This window comes from Cynocephalus volans, chromosome 12, assembly GCF_027409185.1.
Source record: "Cynocephalus volans isolate mCynVol1 chromosome 12, mCynVol1.pri, whole genome shotgun sequence".
NCBI lineage: Eukaryota > Metazoa > Chordata > Mammalia > Dermoptera > Cynocephalidae > Cynocephalus > Cynocephalus volans.
In genome coordinates, this window is record NC_084471.1 from 69,050,819 (window position 1) to 69,070,689 (window position 19,871).

General features: G+C 35.5%; 1 protein-coding gene across 4 annotated transcripts in view; it reads right to left on the reverse strand.

Moving 5' to 3' along the window:
* The window catches only part of ATF1 (activating transcription factor 1), a 46,046-nt gene that overhangs the window by 6,270 nt on the left and 19,905 nt on the right, over nucleotides 1–19,871 (reverse strand). For 3 of the 4 annotated variants that reach the window (XM_063075102.1, XM_063075100.1, XM_063075101.1), the window contains 5 exons: nucleotides 17,072–17,191; nucleotides 14,606–14,706; nucleotides 7,219–7,349; nucleotides 1,545–1,727; nucleotides 1,299–1,458 (listed from right to left, as the gene is read on the reverse strand). In XM_063075102.1, coding sequence (XP_062931172.1) covers nucleotides 1,299–1,458; nucleotides 1,545–1,727; nucleotides 7,219–7,349; nucleotides 14,606–14,706; nucleotides 17,072–17,191 — 695 coding nt within the window. The remainder of the gene's footprint in view (nucleotides 1–1,298; nucleotides 1,459–1,544; nucleotides 1,728–7,218; nucleotides 7,350–14,605; nucleotides 14,707–17,071; nucleotides 17,192–19,871) is intronic. The other variant, XM_063075103.1, reaches the window with a different exon arrangement.

A 19,871-nucleotide genomic window follows, 5' to 3' on the forward strand; every position in this document is an offset into this window, starting at 1 on the left:
CCTAACCTTAACAGATTACTCTTACTTTCCTGCAGGCTCATCCAGTCATTTCAAATGGTAGTTTTTTATATAACCAAGCTTTTAAAAATACTATTTAGCTAGCTGAGGTCATATTGTCACAAAGAAAAGTCTCAGTCTAGTAATTTGTAACAAGTCACTTGGGTTTTCTAGGTACACAATCATATTATCAGCAAAGAAATACAATTTTTTTAAAAAAAAAATTATGTAATTTATGTAACTTATTTCATTTTCTTATTGAATTTGCTGGATCCACAAAAACAATAGTCAGTCCCTGCCTTGTTACTAAGCTCATTCACAGTAACTTAGTTACTTTACTAAATAATTAGTTTTTAGTAAACTTATACCTTATTTTGAAGAATTTAATATACCTCCACCCCCCTGGTCCTTTTATGGTAATTTTTATTGCTCTAAAATATCAGCCTTTTATTCTGGTTTTCTAGTTTATTGGTGTGTTGCCAAAAAACAGAATCATATTGTAATTTTTTTTTTTTTTTTTTTAAAGATGACCAGTAAGGGAATCTTAACCTTTGGCTTGATGTTGTCAGCACCTCGTTCAGCCAGTGAGCTAACTGGCCATCCCTATGTAGGGATCCGAACCCCGGGCCTTGGTGCTATCAGCACCACACTCTGCTGAGTGAGCCACGGGGCCGGCCCAATATTGTAATTTTCTAAATGTGTTGTATCTGTGGCTACTCACCAACTATTTTGTTCTTAATGTAGTTTATTAGTGCTTTTTTTTTTCCTTGAACATACTGCAAAAGGTTATCCATTATAATCATTTTCTCAGTGCTTACAGCAATGTTTAAAATATATTTAAGATGAAAGTAAATGTTTATGGGGTTAAATCATTCTGCTATATTTTCATGATCAAACTCATTTCTGAGAGGATTTCTGTCAGTTAGTATACTAGGTATCATATAGAATACCATTAATTCTTCCCTCTTCTTGCTCTAGTCAATGGCAAGCAGCAAATTATCATTTTCATTTAACTCTGTGAGCCCAACAAGAACAAAATGTTGTTTAAAAAGCTTTGCTTAACAATGCTGTTTCAAAGGATACAATGAAACTGGAAGAACTCTAGGTCATATACAGACTGAGCAACAGGACTCACTGATCCCTTGGAAATGAACTAGACATAATCTAACACTCAGTAAAATAAAGCTGATATGAACCTCTCTCTCCTTATTTCTAATTATACAATTCCAGTTAACATCTGATTTTGTTTTGAGATTTCCAAAAATATTACCCATTTTAGCAGTATAATTTTTACTACCTACCTGTTTTTCATCAACCTTATTTCTCTTTTCAGTTGGGGATCATCTGTCTTAGTTGTCTGAGACGTAAGAGTCACAGGGGATGTCATCACTACAGTCTGTGGCAGTGAAGTAGCTGAAGGTGTGGTGCGGATCTGATATGTCTGCATATCTCCTGATGCAGCTGCATAGTCAGAAAAGAGTGAGTTAATTGGCAAGTGTCTTTAACAGTACTTTGGGACACTTCTATAGACAGGTAAGTATACTTACTCTGTACAACCACCTGGTTGCTGGGCACAAGTATTTGTTGTCCATCAGAGGTCTGTGCATACTGGAGAATTGTCGTACCTTGCTGAGTACTGCCAGAATTTGTCATGGTTAATGTCTGAAGTCCTTGTACTCCATCTGTGCCTGGACTGGCCAACTGTAAGGCTCCATTTGGAGCGATGGCAACTTTAACCAAAGAGAGAAAACAGCGATTGTCAGACTGTACAGTACACTAGTTCAAAGGAGTGGCTCAAAAAAGAAACATTTATTAAAACAGGTTTGAATGCAGTTCTAGTTGGTAACTGTTGACTGCTTTGGGTGAACTATATGTAAAAGAAATGAAATGGCATTTCTTTATAAAATTTTATAGTTCAGATTGTACTACCTTAAATTTAGTCTCAAACCGTACAATATAACTGATGGATAAAAATAACACATTTTGGGCTCCATGGAGCACTCCATGTTAATTGCTAATGTTGTCACAGCAACTCTGGGGCATTAGACGAGGACACTAATGGCTAACTTCTAAGGAAAAATAAAAAGAATGAAACATAAACATTGTAATTTTTATTCAAAAAAAGCATTAAAAAGATTATAACTTTATTCAGATCCCCGTACTGGCCAGCCACAAAAAAATAAAGAAAAAAAAAAAAGATAACTTTAAAATATTTTTGAATAAATAACATGCCTACGGGAAAAAATTCAAATAGAATAAAAGGTTATATAATTAAAAAATAAGTCATCTTCATAGTTTCTTATCTCCACTTTCTAGTAGTACACTATTAAATGTATTACACGTTAAATTATTAAGTGATATTTAAGAAATGTAATATATTCATTCACTTCCTAGTGAAAATCACCAATAAAGTCACCAGAAGCCACTGTATAGATCACAGTACTTAACTCCCCACATTCATTTTTTCACTGAATTATACTTGTTAATGCTTTCCCCTCAGCTTTTTTTTTTTTTTAAATAAAGATGACCGGTAAGGGGATCTTAACCCTTGGCTTGGTGTTGTCAGCACCACACTCAGCCAGTGAGTGAACCGGCCATCCCTATATAGGGATCCAAACCTGTGGCCTTGGAATTATCAGCACCACACTCTCCCAAGTGAGCCACGGGCCGGCCCCCACCTCAGCTCTTAAATGAAATACCCATAAGGCATTACCAAATAGAAAACACCTTGGCATTATGCAATTCCTACATAATAAATCAGAGTTGAAATGCCTCATCTCTATACTCTCTTTTCTGATTGTAATTATGCAACACTTTTTTTTCCTTTTATGCTTTGGCTGCCAGAATGCCAAAGAGTGAGAGTGAGAGTGAGAGTGAAAGAGAGAGAGAGAGAGAGAGAGAGAGAGAGAGAGTGTTTTAATCGAAAATCATTTTTTTCAGGAGTTTCTAATTAATCCCTCTCCCATTGCCAATTTTTAGATGCAGAGATTTGCTGTGAAGTTACATTAGCAATTAGTTTCAGTCTTCTTCCCTGCAAAACATGTATACATACATTTACATTTATTTTTGTAAGTATAAATATATAAATAAAAAGTAAAAGTTCCATTATCTTTCCCTATTTATTTGACTGGCCACCCTTCACCCCATCCTGAGGTAACTGTTATTTTTGGTGTACATCCTTCCCGATCTTTTTCTATGTTCACACAGACTGATAAAGTAATCTATATCAAAATATGTGTATCTGTAGATGCATACATTTTGATGTTTTATATATGTGATAATACAGAATTATTTTCATTTTTGCAACGTATGTTCCTGTTCTTGTTTCTGTTGGTGGCTTTTTTTGTTTTTGTTTTTGTTTTTTTTTTGGTGGCTAGCTGGTTCAGGGATCAATCTCTGGACCTTGGTGTTATTAGCACCATGCTCTAATCAAGTGAGCTAACCGGCCAACTGGTTTTTGTTTAATGTGTATTTACCTGGTTGTATTTATTCTAAAGCTATGCTGTCCAATATACAGTAGCCATTAGCCCCTTGAAGCTATTTAAATTAACTAAAATTAAACAAAATAAAAAATTCATTTCCTTAGTCTTACCAGCCATAGTTCAAGCACTCAATAGTCACACATGGTTTAGTGGCTACTGTACTAGGACAATGCAGATAAAAAACATTTCCATCATCACAGTTCTATTGGACCACGCTGCCCTAAATAGCAGTTTGTATTGTACTTATTATTTTTTTTATTGAAACACAATTGATTATACATATTTGTGGGGTACAGAGTTGAACATCAATACCTGTGTACATTATGTCATGATCAAATCAGGTAATTAGTACACATTTTTACAAAACTTAGTAATCATTCTATGTGACTCAACCAATTTCTTGCTACCCCTCCCCCCTCTAATGACTACAGTTCTGTTCTCTCCTTTTGATAGGTCAACGTATTATTGTGATTGTTGCTTCTTTCTTTTTTCCTTCTTTCACTCTTTTTTATTGATATTTTAGCTCTCACTTATGAGTGAGGACATGTGGTATTTCTCTTTCTGTACCTGGCTTATTTCACTTAACATAATCTTCTCCAAGCTTATCCATGTTGCTACAAATGGCAGAATTTCATTCTTTTTTGTAGCTGAGTAGTATTCCATTGTGTATATATACCACATTTTCCTTATCCAGTAGTCTGCTGATGGACACTTAGGTTGGTTCCATATCTTGGCTGTCGTAAATAGAGTTGCAACAAACATGGGAGTGCAGGTATCCTTTCGACATGATGATTTCCATTCCTTTGGGTATGCACACAGTACTGGGGTTGCTGGATTATATGGCAGTTCTATATGTACTGTACTTATTTCAATTATAATGTATGAAATATTAGCCTAAGTTTCTATGTAGCCTTCACAATTCTAAGTTTTAATGGTTTTAGAATAATAAACCATCTTGATAAATCATAATTTTTAACTTGCTAATATGCTGCCTTTAAAAATTGGGGGAATGGGGGTAAATAATACATATATATAGTAAAAAAAAAAAAAAATCAGTTTTAAAATGAAAGTGAACCTCCCCACTGCCTCTGATCTCTGCTCCCAAGTTTCCTTCCTTGAAATCACTGCTCCCAGTTTCTTGTATGTCCTTACAGAGGTATTCCATATATATTCTTTAATTCATAAAAAAATCTAACTAAGGGCCGGCCCATGGCTCACTTGGGAGAGTGGGGTGCTGATAACACCAAGGCCATGGGTTTGGATCCCTGTATAGGGATGGCTGCTTAGCTCACTTGGGAGAGAGCGTGGTGCTGACAACACCAAGTCAAGGGTTAAGATCCCCTTACCAGTCATCTTTAAAAAAAAGAAAAAAATCTAACTAAAAACATACTATGTGCCAGGACCTATAGACCAAGGATGTAGCTGTGAATAAGAGAAACAAGATTCTTTCCCTCAAGGAACTTATATTCTAGTGGGGAAAACAGATCATAAATAAGGAATTTATACTTATATGCATATAATCTATAATTAAACTAATATGTACTTACTTTTAATTACATATAAGTGATATAAAGAAAAATATAGGAGAGTAAACAAAGAAAACTAAGGAAGGGGGAGCATGCTTTAAAAAGAGTGGTCTCTTTGAGGAGGTGGCACTTAAGCAGAGCAGGAGTGAGGATGAAAGCCATGTGAGGATCTGGGGAAGATCATGCCAGCCAGGGGGATGACAACTCCAAAGATATTGAGGTAGAAACAAGCTCGGTGTGTCTAAGGTACAGCAAGAAAATCTGTGCAGCTGGAATGCCATCAGTGGCAGGTGATGAGGTCGGAGTGGTAGGCAAGGCCGGATCCTTAATGTAATGCTTTGTAGAGCCTGGATTTTATTCTACGTGTGATGGAAAGTCACTGAAGTATTTTGAGCAGGAGTGATGTGATCTAGTTGACATTTTAAATAAATCACTTTGACCACAGCATGGAAAACTGACTATTACAACAAAAATGGAGGAAGTAAGATGACCAACTAGATGTCTACTGCAGTAATTCAGATGAGAGTCTAAACCAGCATGGTGGTGGTGCTGGTGGTTGTGGTTAGGGACTGTGAGAGGTGGTCATATGGGACATATATTTTGTGGCAAGAGCCAATCGGACTTAAAGATTAAGGTTAGGAGTGGGGAGAGAGATTACAAATGGGCAGCACAAGTGATTTTTTTAGAGTGATGATTGTGGTTATGTTATACAACTCCATGCATTTGTCAAAATTCATAGACTAATACCCCAAAATGAGTGAATTTTATTGTATGTAAATCAAACAAATTTTTAAAAGAAAAGCCAGGAAAATTCTGAAAAAAATCAATATGCAGTAATTATGTATGGAACTACATAGATATAAGAATAAACAGAACAGAGCCAAATATGTGTTAAATACTGCCTTAATCCGATACTAAATTCCTCTATCAGTGAGCAAAAGATAGATGTAAATACATAAATGGTATTACCTCCATAAACTAGGCAGGCTACTAGGAAAAAAAAGTTGGATTCCCACCTGATTCCTTACACCAAAATAAATTTAAGATGGATCAAAGATTTATGAGTAAAAAATGAAACCAAAGAAGTACTAAAAGGAAACATTGGGAAAATCTGAGAGATGGAAAAGTCTTTATAAGCATTAACTCCAAATCCAAAAGCCATCAAATCAAGTTTGGAAAATACATATAAAGATGTGTGTATCTGTTGTACAATTTATTAAACTCTGTTGTGTGTCTGAAATTTTCATTAAAAATATGTTGGAAGGAAAACTAAAAATAGAGAGGGCTAATTCATTACCTTGTGAGTTTCGCCAAATGTCATTTTAATAAACCAGTAGACCTCATTTATTAAATTATTAGGCAAAAAGCACTAAGCGTTAACACAAGTTACTAATCTATAGTCTGTTATTGAACATTAGATGAGAATATGTATATATTTCTGATTGTGGTTAGGTATTTCATTTTCTATCACTCTTATCTCCTCTAACTATAAGCTTCCTTCTTAAAAGGCAAGAACCACGCTTGCTTTTTTAATAACTTTACCTAGCCCTGAGATGGGATTCTGTACACCAGTAGATGCTCACGTTGTTCTATATACTGACTAATAATATAATCTTCATATTCTTATAAAGATACCAGATATCAAGATTTATTGACTTATTAAAGTTGATCAGTCCCTGATTATTTATAGTGAGCATGCTGTAAATCACATTGCAAAGCAGTCTGAATCCTCTTTCTGATTCAAACTTCCTTAATCTCAAACTGAAAATTCAACATTCATGTTTAATCTTTCATTATGTAACTGATCCGAACAGTATTTTCCACTGGAATTAAGGTCATGGACATAACTGGCTAGTGTCTAAAAGAAAAGTTTGTAAGGGGCAGTGTAGTTTGGGGTAAGATTTTATCTGTAGATCCAGACAAACCTAATTTTGAATCCTGATCCCATCACGTATAAACTGTGTGACTTTAGGAACATTACCTAATTCTCTAAGCCTCAGTTCCCTCACAAACTGGTAACTGCCTACCTCACAAAGTTGTTGTAATGAGTAATTGTGATAATGCTAAAAAACTTTGCATTATCCCTGGCTCAAAATGTTATCCTTTAATAATTATCACTATTAAAGTAGAATAGTCTTTCTACACACCATTTCTTTCCAAGGAGAAATTAGTTTTTGTGTGTCTATTGTGTGGAAATTGATTCCTATACATACTGTACTGTCCACTGCTAGTCTGATAGATGGGAGTCGGAACAGACATAGAAGTGACAGCAGAAACTCCAGGGTTTTCTCCGTCTCCTTTTCTGCCCCGTGTGTCTTCAGAAGATAGGTCTTTCAAAATTTTTCTGTGAAAAACAGAACTCTATTAATGTTGGTAAATGAGAATGCTTTTATAAAAAGAAATTGCTAAACCTTTTTCAATCTCAGGTTAAAAGTCCAATGATCTACTAGACACCTAAACTATTATGTCAGGAATCCTTTTTGTTTAGCACATACTGTTATAACGATGTGCTCCAAGCTAGTTACATTTTAGTTTATGACTATCAGAAGAGAGACAGTAATACACTAAAACAAATACTCAGAGTGCTTTTCTACATACAAGGCCCTTGTAGAAGAATAAAATGTCTCTTTCCCCTGTAACAGAGATGGCTCCATTGTGAGATATTTAATTAATTAACAAAGTATTATTCCTAAGTAGTGCAGTGACCTTCATTTAAAAAGATCAAATTTACTTTTTTTTTTTTTTTTTTTGTCGTTTTTTCGTGACCGGCACTCAGCCAGTGAGTGCACCGGTCAGTCCTATATAGGATCCGAACCCGCGGCGGGAGCGTCGCCGCGCTCCCAGCGCAGCACTCTACCAAGTGCGCCACGGGCTCGGCCCTCAAATTTACTTTTTTTAACCCCACCTCTCACCCCCAAATTTTTTCAACCTTCAGCTCTATAGAGGAAGAGAAGCCCACAGTTTTCAAAAAGAAACAAGATTAGCAATATGTCTATAAAAATGTACAGAGTAACAGTGATAAATAAAATTGCTTATATTAACAAAAAGAGGTAAATATGATCCCAGAGGTATCCTTCAGACTTGGGGAAATGGAACACATGACAGGAGTAAGGAAATGGAAAAGTATTCCTTGCTGAAATGAAAGGCCTTCCAAAAGACAATTGGTGGTGGAAGGAAAAAGTAAGCAATAAACATTGTTTTGGTGTCGGGGAGAGAAGAAAAAAGAAATGTTTACTCAAGAATTCCATGTTCACTGTAGAAAAATCAGAAAACTGAAATACTTGTGTTGAAAACATTAACAAAAAAGAATCACAAAGGAAAAAATATACCTTTAGTATTAAAAGAGATCTTTCATTTTATCTTTGCCAACCTTCCAGCCCATGGAGGAATTCCCTCTCAAACATTCCTCATGATCTTGTCTTCTAGGAATAAGGTATCTGCCTACTTCCAAAAAGTAAACCATTTCATTATTGAACCATTAGAGCCCTTCCTTATTTAAGGCCCAAAGCTGGTTCCTCTCAGTGAGGATACAGAAATTAAGTCTAATCTTAATTTTATATCCATGCTTCTTGCAACCGCCACAGGTCTTTATTCTAGGACAAATAGTACATTCAGTTCCTTCATATGCTCCCCTATAACACATTGAAGATCGTTCTCCAGCTTGATCTTTTTTCTTTGGACAGTCTTCCCACCAAGAGCTAATACAGTTGTAGACTGCATTAACAGAAGTTCCACATAGAGAACAAGGGAGGTAGAAGTCCTATATCTGTTTCTGGAATTTATAGAACAGTCATGGTAGTTCCTAAGCCTGCATATGTATTAGAAGATTGCCCCAATGATTGAATAAGTAGGTCTGGGTAGAGATCCAGAGCCCATTTAAACAAACTGCCTGCACGGTCTTATGCAGCTAGCCTAGCCAGAGACTGGAATGCTGTGCCAATTTCTTTTTCAATTTTAAATTATGAAACATTTTGAGCATAATGTAAAGTACAGAAAATGAAACATCTGTGCACCATATACCAAGAATCAATAGATGCTAATATTTTAATGTATTTGCTTCAGATATTTTTAATAGAAATCAAGCTACAGATACACTAAAATGTCACCAACAGTTCCTTCCCCTACTCTTCTCTCCCATAAAGAGTACCATTATCTACGTTGTTATGTATCATTCCCACATACAACGGTACTTCAGAAAGTCTGTGAAAATGTAGAATTAAAAGATAACACAAGATCTGTCTGGTTAGCTCACTTGGTTAGAGCAGTCTTATAATAAGTGTTATAACAAGGGTTTGGATCTCTGTACTGGCCGGCTGCCAAAAAAAGAGAAAATACAAATCTTTCTATGGACTTTTTGAAGAACCCTCATGTATTACTTTATTTCATATTAGTCAGAGATATTATTTGCTATTGTTCTGTATTCTTTCTCAGATAAGGTTGGTTCTATATCTTGGCTGTTGTAAACAGAGCTGTAATAAACATGGGAGTGTGGGTATCTCTTCGACATGATGATTTCTATTCTTCGACATGATGATTTCCATTATCTTCTTTTCTAATATAAGTACTTAATGCTATAAATTTTGCTGTAATTGCTTTTCCGCACTTAGTAACATTCCACAAATTTTGTTATTTTATATTTTCATCAGTTCAAAATATTTACCTTAAGACTTCCTGTTTGGTCCATGAATTATTTCTTAGTTGTGTGGTTTAATTTCCATGTATTTGGAGATTTTCCTTTATCTGTTATTGGTTAGTTTAAATCCAGTATGATCAAAGAATATACTATATTCATGATTTTAGTTCATTTAAATTTGTTAAGGTTTGTTATGAGCTAGGATGTGATATTTCTTAGTGGAATTTCTTTGTGCACTCAAAAAGAATGTTCATTCTATAGCTGTGAAGTGTTCTAAAAAAGGCCGTTAGATCCCACTGATTGCTGATGGTGGTAAGTTTTTCTATAATCTTGCTGAGTTTTTGACTACAAGTTCTACTGAATACTGAGATAGGTGTACAAAAGTCTTCAACTACTTGTGGATTTATTTCTCTTTTCAATTCTGTTAGTTTTTATTTCTTTATTTTTGGGGGCAGCTGGCTGGTTGGGGCAGCTGAATCTGTGGCCTTGGTATTATAACACTGCACTCTCACCAACTGAGCTAACCAGCCAGCCCTCAGTTCTGTTAATTTTTGATACATGCATTTTGAAGCTCTTTTGTTAGGTACATACAACATTTAGATTGTTATGTCTTCTTGGTGAACTCTTATTATGCAATGTCGCTTTTCATCACTAATAGTTTTCTTTGATCTGAAGTCTATTTTGTATGATATTAAGATAGCCACTTTAGTTTTCTTTTCATTAATGTTTTCTTGGTATATCTGTAGACGTCTTTTTACTTTAGCCTACCTATATAATTGTATTTGAAGTAAGTCATTTTTTAATCCCTTCTAATAATCTTTGACTTTTAAAAGGAAAAACAGCTTCAAGATATAATTTATATACCATACAATGAACTCATTTGAAGTGTACGATTCACATTTTTAGTATATTCACAGGGTTGTGCAACCATCACCATGATCTAATTTTAGAACATTTTTGTCCTCCTAAAAGAAACCTAGTACCCATTAGCAATCAGTCCCCATCCTTCTCTTCCCTACTCCAAGCTCTAAGCAACCACTCATCTACTTTGTTTCTATAAATTTGCCTATTTTGGACATTTTATATAAATGGAATCATACAATATGCAGTTTTTTGTTACTAGCCTCTTTCACTAAGCTTAATATTTTCAAGATTCATCCATGTTGTAGCATGTATCACTACTTCATTGCTTTTTATTGCTAAATAATATTCCATTATATAAATACAGCAAACTCTTGAACAACATGGATTTGAACTGTGCTGGTCCACTTATATGTGGATTTTTTTAAACAGATATATTGGAAAATGAATACATGACATACTTAACCAAACAGTTAAGTAGCCTCTGTAACAACAGGCTATTAGTAAAGTAGTTAGGCAACTACTTAAGTAATGATGCGGTGCTCAGGGGCACGGTACACCACAACCCAGAGCGAAAGTGTACAATGTAGTTAAATTGTTGTTTTGGAGGAGTCAAAAATTATGTACGGATTCTCATTTTCGCTGTGTGGGGGTCAGTGTTGCTAACCCCCACACATTCAAAGGTCAACTGTTTGTCACATTTTGTTTATCCATTCATTGGTTGAGGGGCATTTGGGTTGTTTCTGCTCTTTGGCTATTATGAACAATGCTGCTATGAACATTCATGTACAAGTTTTTATGTAGATGTATATTTTTATTTCTCTTGAGTTTATAACTAACATCGGAAGTGGTGGTTCATATGTTAACTTAGCATTCTGAAGAACTGCCAGACTTTTTTCCATAGCGGCTGCCTCATTTTACATTCTCACCAGCAATGTATTAGGGTGCTCATTTCTCTGTATCCACACCAACACTTGTTATTACTTGTCTTTTTTTATTTTAGTCATCCTAGTCAGTTTGAAATGGTTAGCTCATGATTTTGATTTGCATTTATCTAATGATGTTGAACATTTTTTCATTTGTATATCTTGTTTGGAGAGATGTTTATTCAAATCATTCACTCATTTTAAAAATTTTCTTAACTGGGTTATTTGTCTTAACAATATTTATGCTTCCCATCAATGAACATGGCATATTTAGATCTTTTTAAATTTCTTTCAACAAGGTTTTATAGTTTTCAGTGTATAGGTATTATGATGCTTTCATTAAATTTATACCTAAGCATAATTTAAATTTATAAATTTAACTTTAAACCTAAATATTTTTTGTTTTTATTCTGTTAATATTGTGTAGTACATTAATTGATTTTCAGTTGTTAAACCAATCTTCCATTTCAGGGATAAACCATACATAGTCATGGTATACCTTTTATATGTTGTTGGATTTGGTTTGCTAATATTTGTTTTGTTTTTTGGAGGCTGGCTAGTACAGGGATAGAACCCTGGACCTTGGTGTTATCAGCACCATGCTCTAATCAATTGAGTTAACTGGCCAGCCCTGGTTTGCTAATCTTTTGTTGAAGATTTTTGTGTCTATACTCATGAGGGATATTGGTCTATCGTTTTACAATCTGCCTTTTAATTGGTGAATTTAAGCCATGTTTTTTTGTTTGTTTGTTTGTTTTTAAAAGATGACCAGTAAGGGGATCTTAACCCTTGACTTGTCAGCACCACACTCTCCCAAGTGAGCCATGGGCCGGCCCTTAAGCCATGTCTTTTTAATATCATTATAGATATTAGTTGATGTACCATTTTATTATTTGCTTTCTGTCATTCTGTTTGTCTTCACCTGCACATTCTTTTGGGTTATTTGAAGATTTTTCAGAATTACATTTTAATTTATCTATTGTGTATTTGACTAAATCTCTGTGTTTTTTTAATAGTTGCTCTAGGGGTTACAATGTAAATACCTTGCTTTTCAGTCTACTTAGAACCAATATTTTACCACTTTAAGTGGAATGTAGAAACCTTACTACCATATTAGATCTCTTTATCCTCTCTTCTTTATGTTGTAAGTTGTCTTATTTATTACCTCTGCATATACTGAAAACCTCATCAGACAATGCCATAATTTGTTTTCAACTGTCAAACATATTTTAAAGAACTCAATAGAATTGTCCAATATATATGCTCAGGTTTTCTGTTGCTGTTATTCATTCCTAACCTTCCAAGTTTCTTTTTGTCTTAAGAACTTTCTTAGCAGTTATTTTAAAGCAGGTCTGCTGGCAATTATTTCTCTTAATTTTCCTTCATGAGAATATTTATTTCACTTCCATTTCTGAAGGATATTAGCACTAGATAAATTATTCTGGATTGATAACTCCTTCAACACTTTAAAAATGCTGTTCCATTTTCTTCTAAGCATTCATTGTCTCTGATGAGAAATCTGTAGTCACTCACATTATTCCCTTATAAGTATTATGACATTTTTCTCTGGCTGCTCACAGAATTTTTCTTTGTCTTTAGTTTTCAGCAGTTCAATTACCGTATGTCTGGGCAGTGATTTCTTTATGTTTATCCTGTTCAAGTTTTGCTGAGCTTTTTGAATCTTTAGGTTTATGTCTTTCACCAAATTTGGGGTATTTTCAGCCATTATTTCTTCAAATATTATTTCTGAAACATTTTCCTCTCCTTTTGTGACTCCAATGACAGGAATGTTAGCTCTTTTGGTATTATCTCAAAGGTCCCTGAGAATTAGCTAATTTTTCCAATCATCTTTCTCTCTCATTCAGATAGGATAATATCCATGGAGCAATCTTCAAAGTTGACCAACTGTTTATCTTATCTCCATTCTCCTCTTGAACCAGTGAGGTTTTATTTCTGTTACTGTATTTCTCAACTCTAAAATTTCTATCTGATTCATTTTATATCCTCTTTTTTTTGCTAAGAGTTTATATCTTTACATTCATTTCAAAAGTATCTTACCCATCCTTGATGAAAGGTTTTAGTAATAACTCCTTTAAAGTCTGTCACACAATTCCAACATCTAGATATGGGCATTTGCTGATAACCATGTTAAGTTGAGATTTTTCCGGGTTCTTTGTAAGCCAAGTATAGTCAGTGGGTTCCACATCTGTGGATCATAAACTCCTTCCTGCCCCAGTCTCACAAAAATTATATATGGGTAGTGATACAAGTCACATCCTCTATGAAGTCTTTCCTACTTGTTCTACTAGACAGGATTGACCATACCACATATATAGTTTTCTTATAACATCTAAAATCCTAATGCATTCATCATTTTCTGTTTCCCTCTCTTCCTACCATATAGTCACCAGGTTTGGTCAGTTCTACCCCAGAAGTTTCTCAGATTCACTCACTCCAAAGATATCCCACTACCCATATGAAATCACCCAGATTATTTCAAGGGCTTTCTATCAATTAGTTGTACTACTTCTAGCTCTCCATTCAACGAGTAATTACTGAGCATCTACTATGGGATGGTCACTTTTTGTTGGGCCCTAGAGTCACAAAAAATAATACATGGGCCAAGTCCTTAAATAAGCTGGAATTCCAATAAAATGAGATAAGTACTGTAACAGGAGTCAGTAAAAGTATGCCACAGAAGAAAGACCTAACCTGGCTTTGGAGAAGTAGGGAGGAGATAATCAGAGAAGGCTTCCAGGAAGTATATACAAGAGTTATGCAGAATGTAGAAGAAAATGCACAGGGTTCAGAACAAAGGCTCAAAGTTAGAAAGCTAAAAAAGGGAAGACAAAGTAGTCCAGTCCTAAAGTCTATGGTCCCACTTTCATATTACAATTAGAGTTAATTACATATTACAATCACATATTACAATTAGAGTTAACTATCCCCTAAAGTTAATATGGAAATCTAGTACTTTGCCAGAAAATAAATCTAAATTCTCCTTCAGCACAGCAACTTGGGCCCTTCATAATCTGGCTCCAATCTACCTCTCTTAACATTTCCCTTCTTACACAAACACAAACACAAATACATGCTCCCTCTTTAGTTTCCTTTTGCACAGCACAATTTGAACTCATTTGGTAATATAACACATGCAGGGTTTGATACAAGAGTACTCACCTATAAGACGGGCGCCGTGCTAGGATCCCGTGGGCTTTCTGTGAGGAGCCTATGCTGTCAGATGAGTCCTGTGACTCCTCACTTTCTGATAAAGATGATACCTAACAAATAGACCTGGTTTTAATATGATGAACAATTCAGGTGGGAAAAGAATTGAGTTTTTACTATCAGAAAAAATGATCTGTCTCTTTCCACCCAAATTCATTTGCCCATTTAATCTAAGGTCTAAAAGAAAGGGACGAAAGGAAAAGAAGAAAGTTTATTCCAGGAGCCCAAACTATCTAAAGGAACATATAATACAACAAGCTCAGAGCTAAGAATAAAGTCTATCCCCAAAATAAAGCAATACTATTCTACTAGAGTTAAAAAGACCAGTCTCTGATCTCAATCTCTACCCTATTTCTATACTGATGCACATTACTGAAAGTTTGTTGTTGTTGTTGTTGTTTTTTGTTAAATCACTAATGCCACCTGATTTGGATTTTGGACATGCTAAGTTTGAAAAGCCTTTTTAGATATCCAACTGCTGACATTGAGGAGACTGATAAGTATGTAAGCCTATTGGTCAGGGAAGAGGTCTGGACTAGATATATAAATTTAGGAGGCATAGCTCTTTAGACTCCTTAAAGCCTTGAGACTAGGTAAGCTCACTGAAGGGGTAAATGTAGAAAAGGGGACCAAGGACTAAACCCAGGAATACTCTAACATTAAGAGATTGGAAAGAAGAGGAGAAACCAGCAAATGAGACTGAAAAGGAAATACCAGTGAGGAAGGAAGAGAACCAAATGAGTGAGCTGTCCCTGGAAAACTAGTGAAGATGGTGTATTGAGAAAAGAGTTATCAACCATGTCAAATACTGCTTACAGGTGAAGTAAAACAAGGACTGAGAACAGACCATTACATCTAGCAAGGTGGAGGTCACTGGCAAGGGCATATTTATGTATGTAATTTTAAAATCTGTAGTAATCAGCTTTATCTCATTTTACATGTAAAGCACTTCGTACATGACATGCACCCAATAAATGTTAACTAGTATTAATAATAAATACTTTAAAACTACATCAATACAATATGCAAGTTTTTAGTTATTATAATATTCTACAATTGAGAAAACTATTTTGAATTTTTAAAATGTATTTAATTTCCCAAGATTTTTTTGTTTTGTTTTGTTTTTTTGATGGCTGGCCATAAGGCGATCCAAACCCTTGACCTTGGTGTTATCGTACCACATCTAACCAAGTGAAGTGGGCTAGCCCCACCTTCATTTTTAAAAATAAAATAATCCAAACAGGCTTCTAAAAGGGACATGAGAAGTAAATTCTCTGCATTAGTCACTATCTACAGAAAGCCTTCCCCTAAGCTATTTGGACTTAAGTATCACACTTTCAGAGAAACTTGTTTTACATTCTTTCATCTCATTCAAAAGTAAATTCTAGTGTACAATTACTTATATCTTACATTAAAGCTATACCTGTTGATAAAAAACAAAGAATGGTCATAACACAATAATAATTAAGAAATAATAATAGTAACAATTAAAAACAAGAAAAATCTGTCACTTCTATCTTTTCCTTAAGAATTATAGATACTCCATTTCCAGTCAAAACCTTTATCTATTTCACTGTTTGTCCCTAAGTTTACTCCAAAGCCTCCCATTGAACTCAAGTAAGAAAATGATTTCTAGAACCAAGGGATTACTTGTAACTAAGATCAAGTATTTCTCTTTAATGCCAGCACCAGCAAATAGGAGTAAAATCTTCATATTAAACTCAAAAATCCACACAGCCACCACCTTTCATATATGAATACCACATAAAGATGCAGCTACAAAGTTGAGAACACTGCCAGTCACTATATATTCAGGAGGGAAAAATGAAGCACACAGCTTTTCTTCCAGGACAGCTGCTTCTAAAAATGAGAGATGACCAAAGGCATTCTGGGACTCACAGGAGCCGGAAGATAAAATGGGGAGAAAGTACAAAAGAAAAGTAAACCAGGATGGCTCTTTCTTTCCTGTTGTTAGGTATTAATATGAAGGTAGATAGATACAAACAAGAACTTTCCTCTATTATGAGAGAACTCTTTTATTTCACCTCCATAAAGCCACAAGGTAGATACTTTCTTACTTTGCTAAGACTCTTGCATCATTACCCTTGCTTCAAAATTCTCCATTTCATGAAGGATACCACTGGGATAAAAGGGTTCTTTTCCTTAAGAAAGCCTTTCATTTCTTTAAATTCTAAGCAATAACATCCCCCTAAATTGTCTATTTTTACTGGGTATTATGTACATGGAACTAGAAATTCTAAAACTTTTCTATTTACCTCATTTGGTCTGCAGTCTAATTTCTAAGACAACTTTATCATCTTGGTTTATAATATCATAACTACAGAAACTTCAATGTGTCTGAAGATTCAGGATATAAAAGTCCCCACTGTTGACCACTAAGTCTTTCAATTTCTGTACCGTTTGCATGTGTGGTGGGTGAATTACAGAAGACTGAGCTGTCTGGATGACCCCCTGAACCTGTACTTGCTCTCCAGGAAGAGGTACAATTGTCACTGGCGCAGATCCTCTTAATGACATCTAAGAATAAATAAAAATTCAATTAACAAAATATATATTGTACCTGTACACATAAGATAGCTGAGTTCTTAACACTGAAAAACACATTTCAGAGTTGATTATATTTAATCACATTTATTAACCAATCATTAAGTACCTTCTATGGACCAGAGACTGAACTAGGGGTTGAGAGTACAAACTAATTACAAGAAATAAGTGAGAACAAAGAAAGGCTTGCTGGGTCTTGAATGATAATTCCCCAAGGGTTGCATGTGTGGGGCTGGGGTGCATAGCGGAACTGGAAGGCATTTCAGGCAGAGAAATTGATTGTGCCAAAAAAAAAAATCATGGAGGCTATTTAGAAAATGTTATTCTGAGCCGGCCTGTTAGCTCAGTTGGTTAGAGCATAGTGCTGATAACACCAAGGCCTGGGGTTCAACCTCGTATGGGACAGAAAAAAAAAAAAAAAGTTATCCTAAAGAGATTTGGTTGAAAAGCAACCAACAAATAAAGAATCAAAAAAGTGAGAGAAATACCAACTTGGGGCGATGTCTTCAAAGAAAAATCAAATATTTCAAATAAACAACTAAATCATAAAACTATAATTTATTTCTGTGGAAATCAGATGAGGTTTCATGGAAATACCATGATAAAATGCTAAACCAAGAAAAGGCCACCCATCATCCTTCAAGGCTCACCTAAGGTCCTATCTCTTCCAGGAAGCTTTCTCATATTTTCAGTTAAGAGATATCTTACCTTCCTCAAGACTACTCTGGTTCATACTATTCCTCTTGGACTTAAATCATAAAATAAAATCCGAGGTTGCTTCTCAGGCCCTGAAAGTCACCTTCCTGACTGCTCCCCTCTTCTTACTTGGCATCAGACCCTAAGAACACTGCCTTATTTCCTTTCATTGAAGGTTCTTTTACTCTTCCCAAGATTAAACTCCACTCTCATCCTCCCCCAAAATGCCCAGGGTTATGAAATTCTGTATACAAAATTTTATCCAGGTACTGAGAACTGCAAACTCTCAGCATGAATGACTCCATCCAATCCCCCCTGCACCTCCCATACTAAGAGGCTTGACCAAACTCTAACATGGCTGCTATCAGCTCAAGACCATGTTTGTAAGATGACCCCAACCCTCTTAAAGTGCCTGCCTGAGAAAGCTCAATGCGGCCGAAAGAATTTATGGGTTGTTCCAGCCAAAACCTTACTACAGGCCCCTGTCCTCACTTTTCTCAGAGCATTTACTTTAGAAAACTCCAGTTGCAAATTCTTTCTCTGCCCCTTGAGATGTAATCTTCTACAACCCAGAAACATCTTTCTCAAGGATCTGGGAGCCATCTCTTTGAAATATAATTATCAAAAAGGACAGAGTCCCTATCTCCTAGTCTCTGTGGGAGAGTAGGAGCCTAACTTTGATAAGTGACAGTTAGCAAACACAGATGGTTAATCACATTGACAAACCTCCCCAGCCAATGCTAACATCTTCAGTACTTTTCCTTTAGCACTCCCCAGTGTTTAAAAAGCTTCCCACCTTTTGTTTCAATGGAATTGAACTCAGTTTATGCTGAGTCTCTCTCGTGTACTGCAGTAGTCTGAATAAAATCTTTCTGCTTTTAACAAATGTCCAGCTGTTTCTCTTTGACAGTACCCGAATACAAGGATATAGAAATTGAAATAAGAATAAACAGAGAGGCTGGTAGCTAAGTTGATTAGAGCATGGCCTTATAACACCAAAATAAAGGATTCATTCAGTTCCATATACTAGCCAGCACCTCCCTGTTCCCTGCAAAACAGAACATAGAGAACTCACAAATTTTAAGAGTCCAGCTCTAGAGTTACCATTACACTTGAAGAAAATTAGTGAAAGGTCCCATTACCTTTCAGTCTCCAACTGAAGCTACTCAACTAATGGGGAGAGCTTATAATAGGATTAATTGACATTTCTAAAAGGTTAAAATGCATCATTCCTCAAGGGTTTCCATGTGATGTAGTATAGACCTGTGAGTCTGGCAGGTAGAAGGGGGAAAGAGGCACCAGATTGTTTTAGCTAGTAGTAGTCCCCCCCGCCCATTAACACCATTCTTCTCATCTCACAAAATGCTCAATACTCAGAGTCTCAAAGCCTGTAGTCTTCCTACCCTCCACTCTCAAACCTGATAATCTAAATCCTGAGAGACCCCTCAAAAGAGGCAAAGAAAGAGCTGGTCCAGCAATTTTAACCTGAGTTGAAACACACATGATTGCCTACACCTACTACTTTTCTGCATTAATAGAACTTTCTGCTATGGTGGAAATGTTCTGTATCTGTTCTATCTGATATGGTAGTCACTATTCACATGTGGGTGAACAGTGATATTCACATGTGAATATCATGCACCTGAATGTGGCTAATGTGACTGAGGGACTACTTTTTACTTTTATTTAATTAGTTTAAATTAAAACTGAAATACCCACTTGTGGCTAGTGGCTACCATAATGAACAGCACGGTTGTTGAACTTTAGAGCTGTGGAACCTGCTAGTACACTATGGGTAACCTCAGAACTCCTCTTAGGAGATGATAGAAGGGTTGAAAAGAAAGGGATTTTTCTGGATGTGCTCTGGTTAAATTGGAAGCCCAAATTAATATCACCTTGATGGCTCCAAAAAACCTCAAACCTGAAAGTGGTTCCCCAGGCACTATTTTCTGGCAAT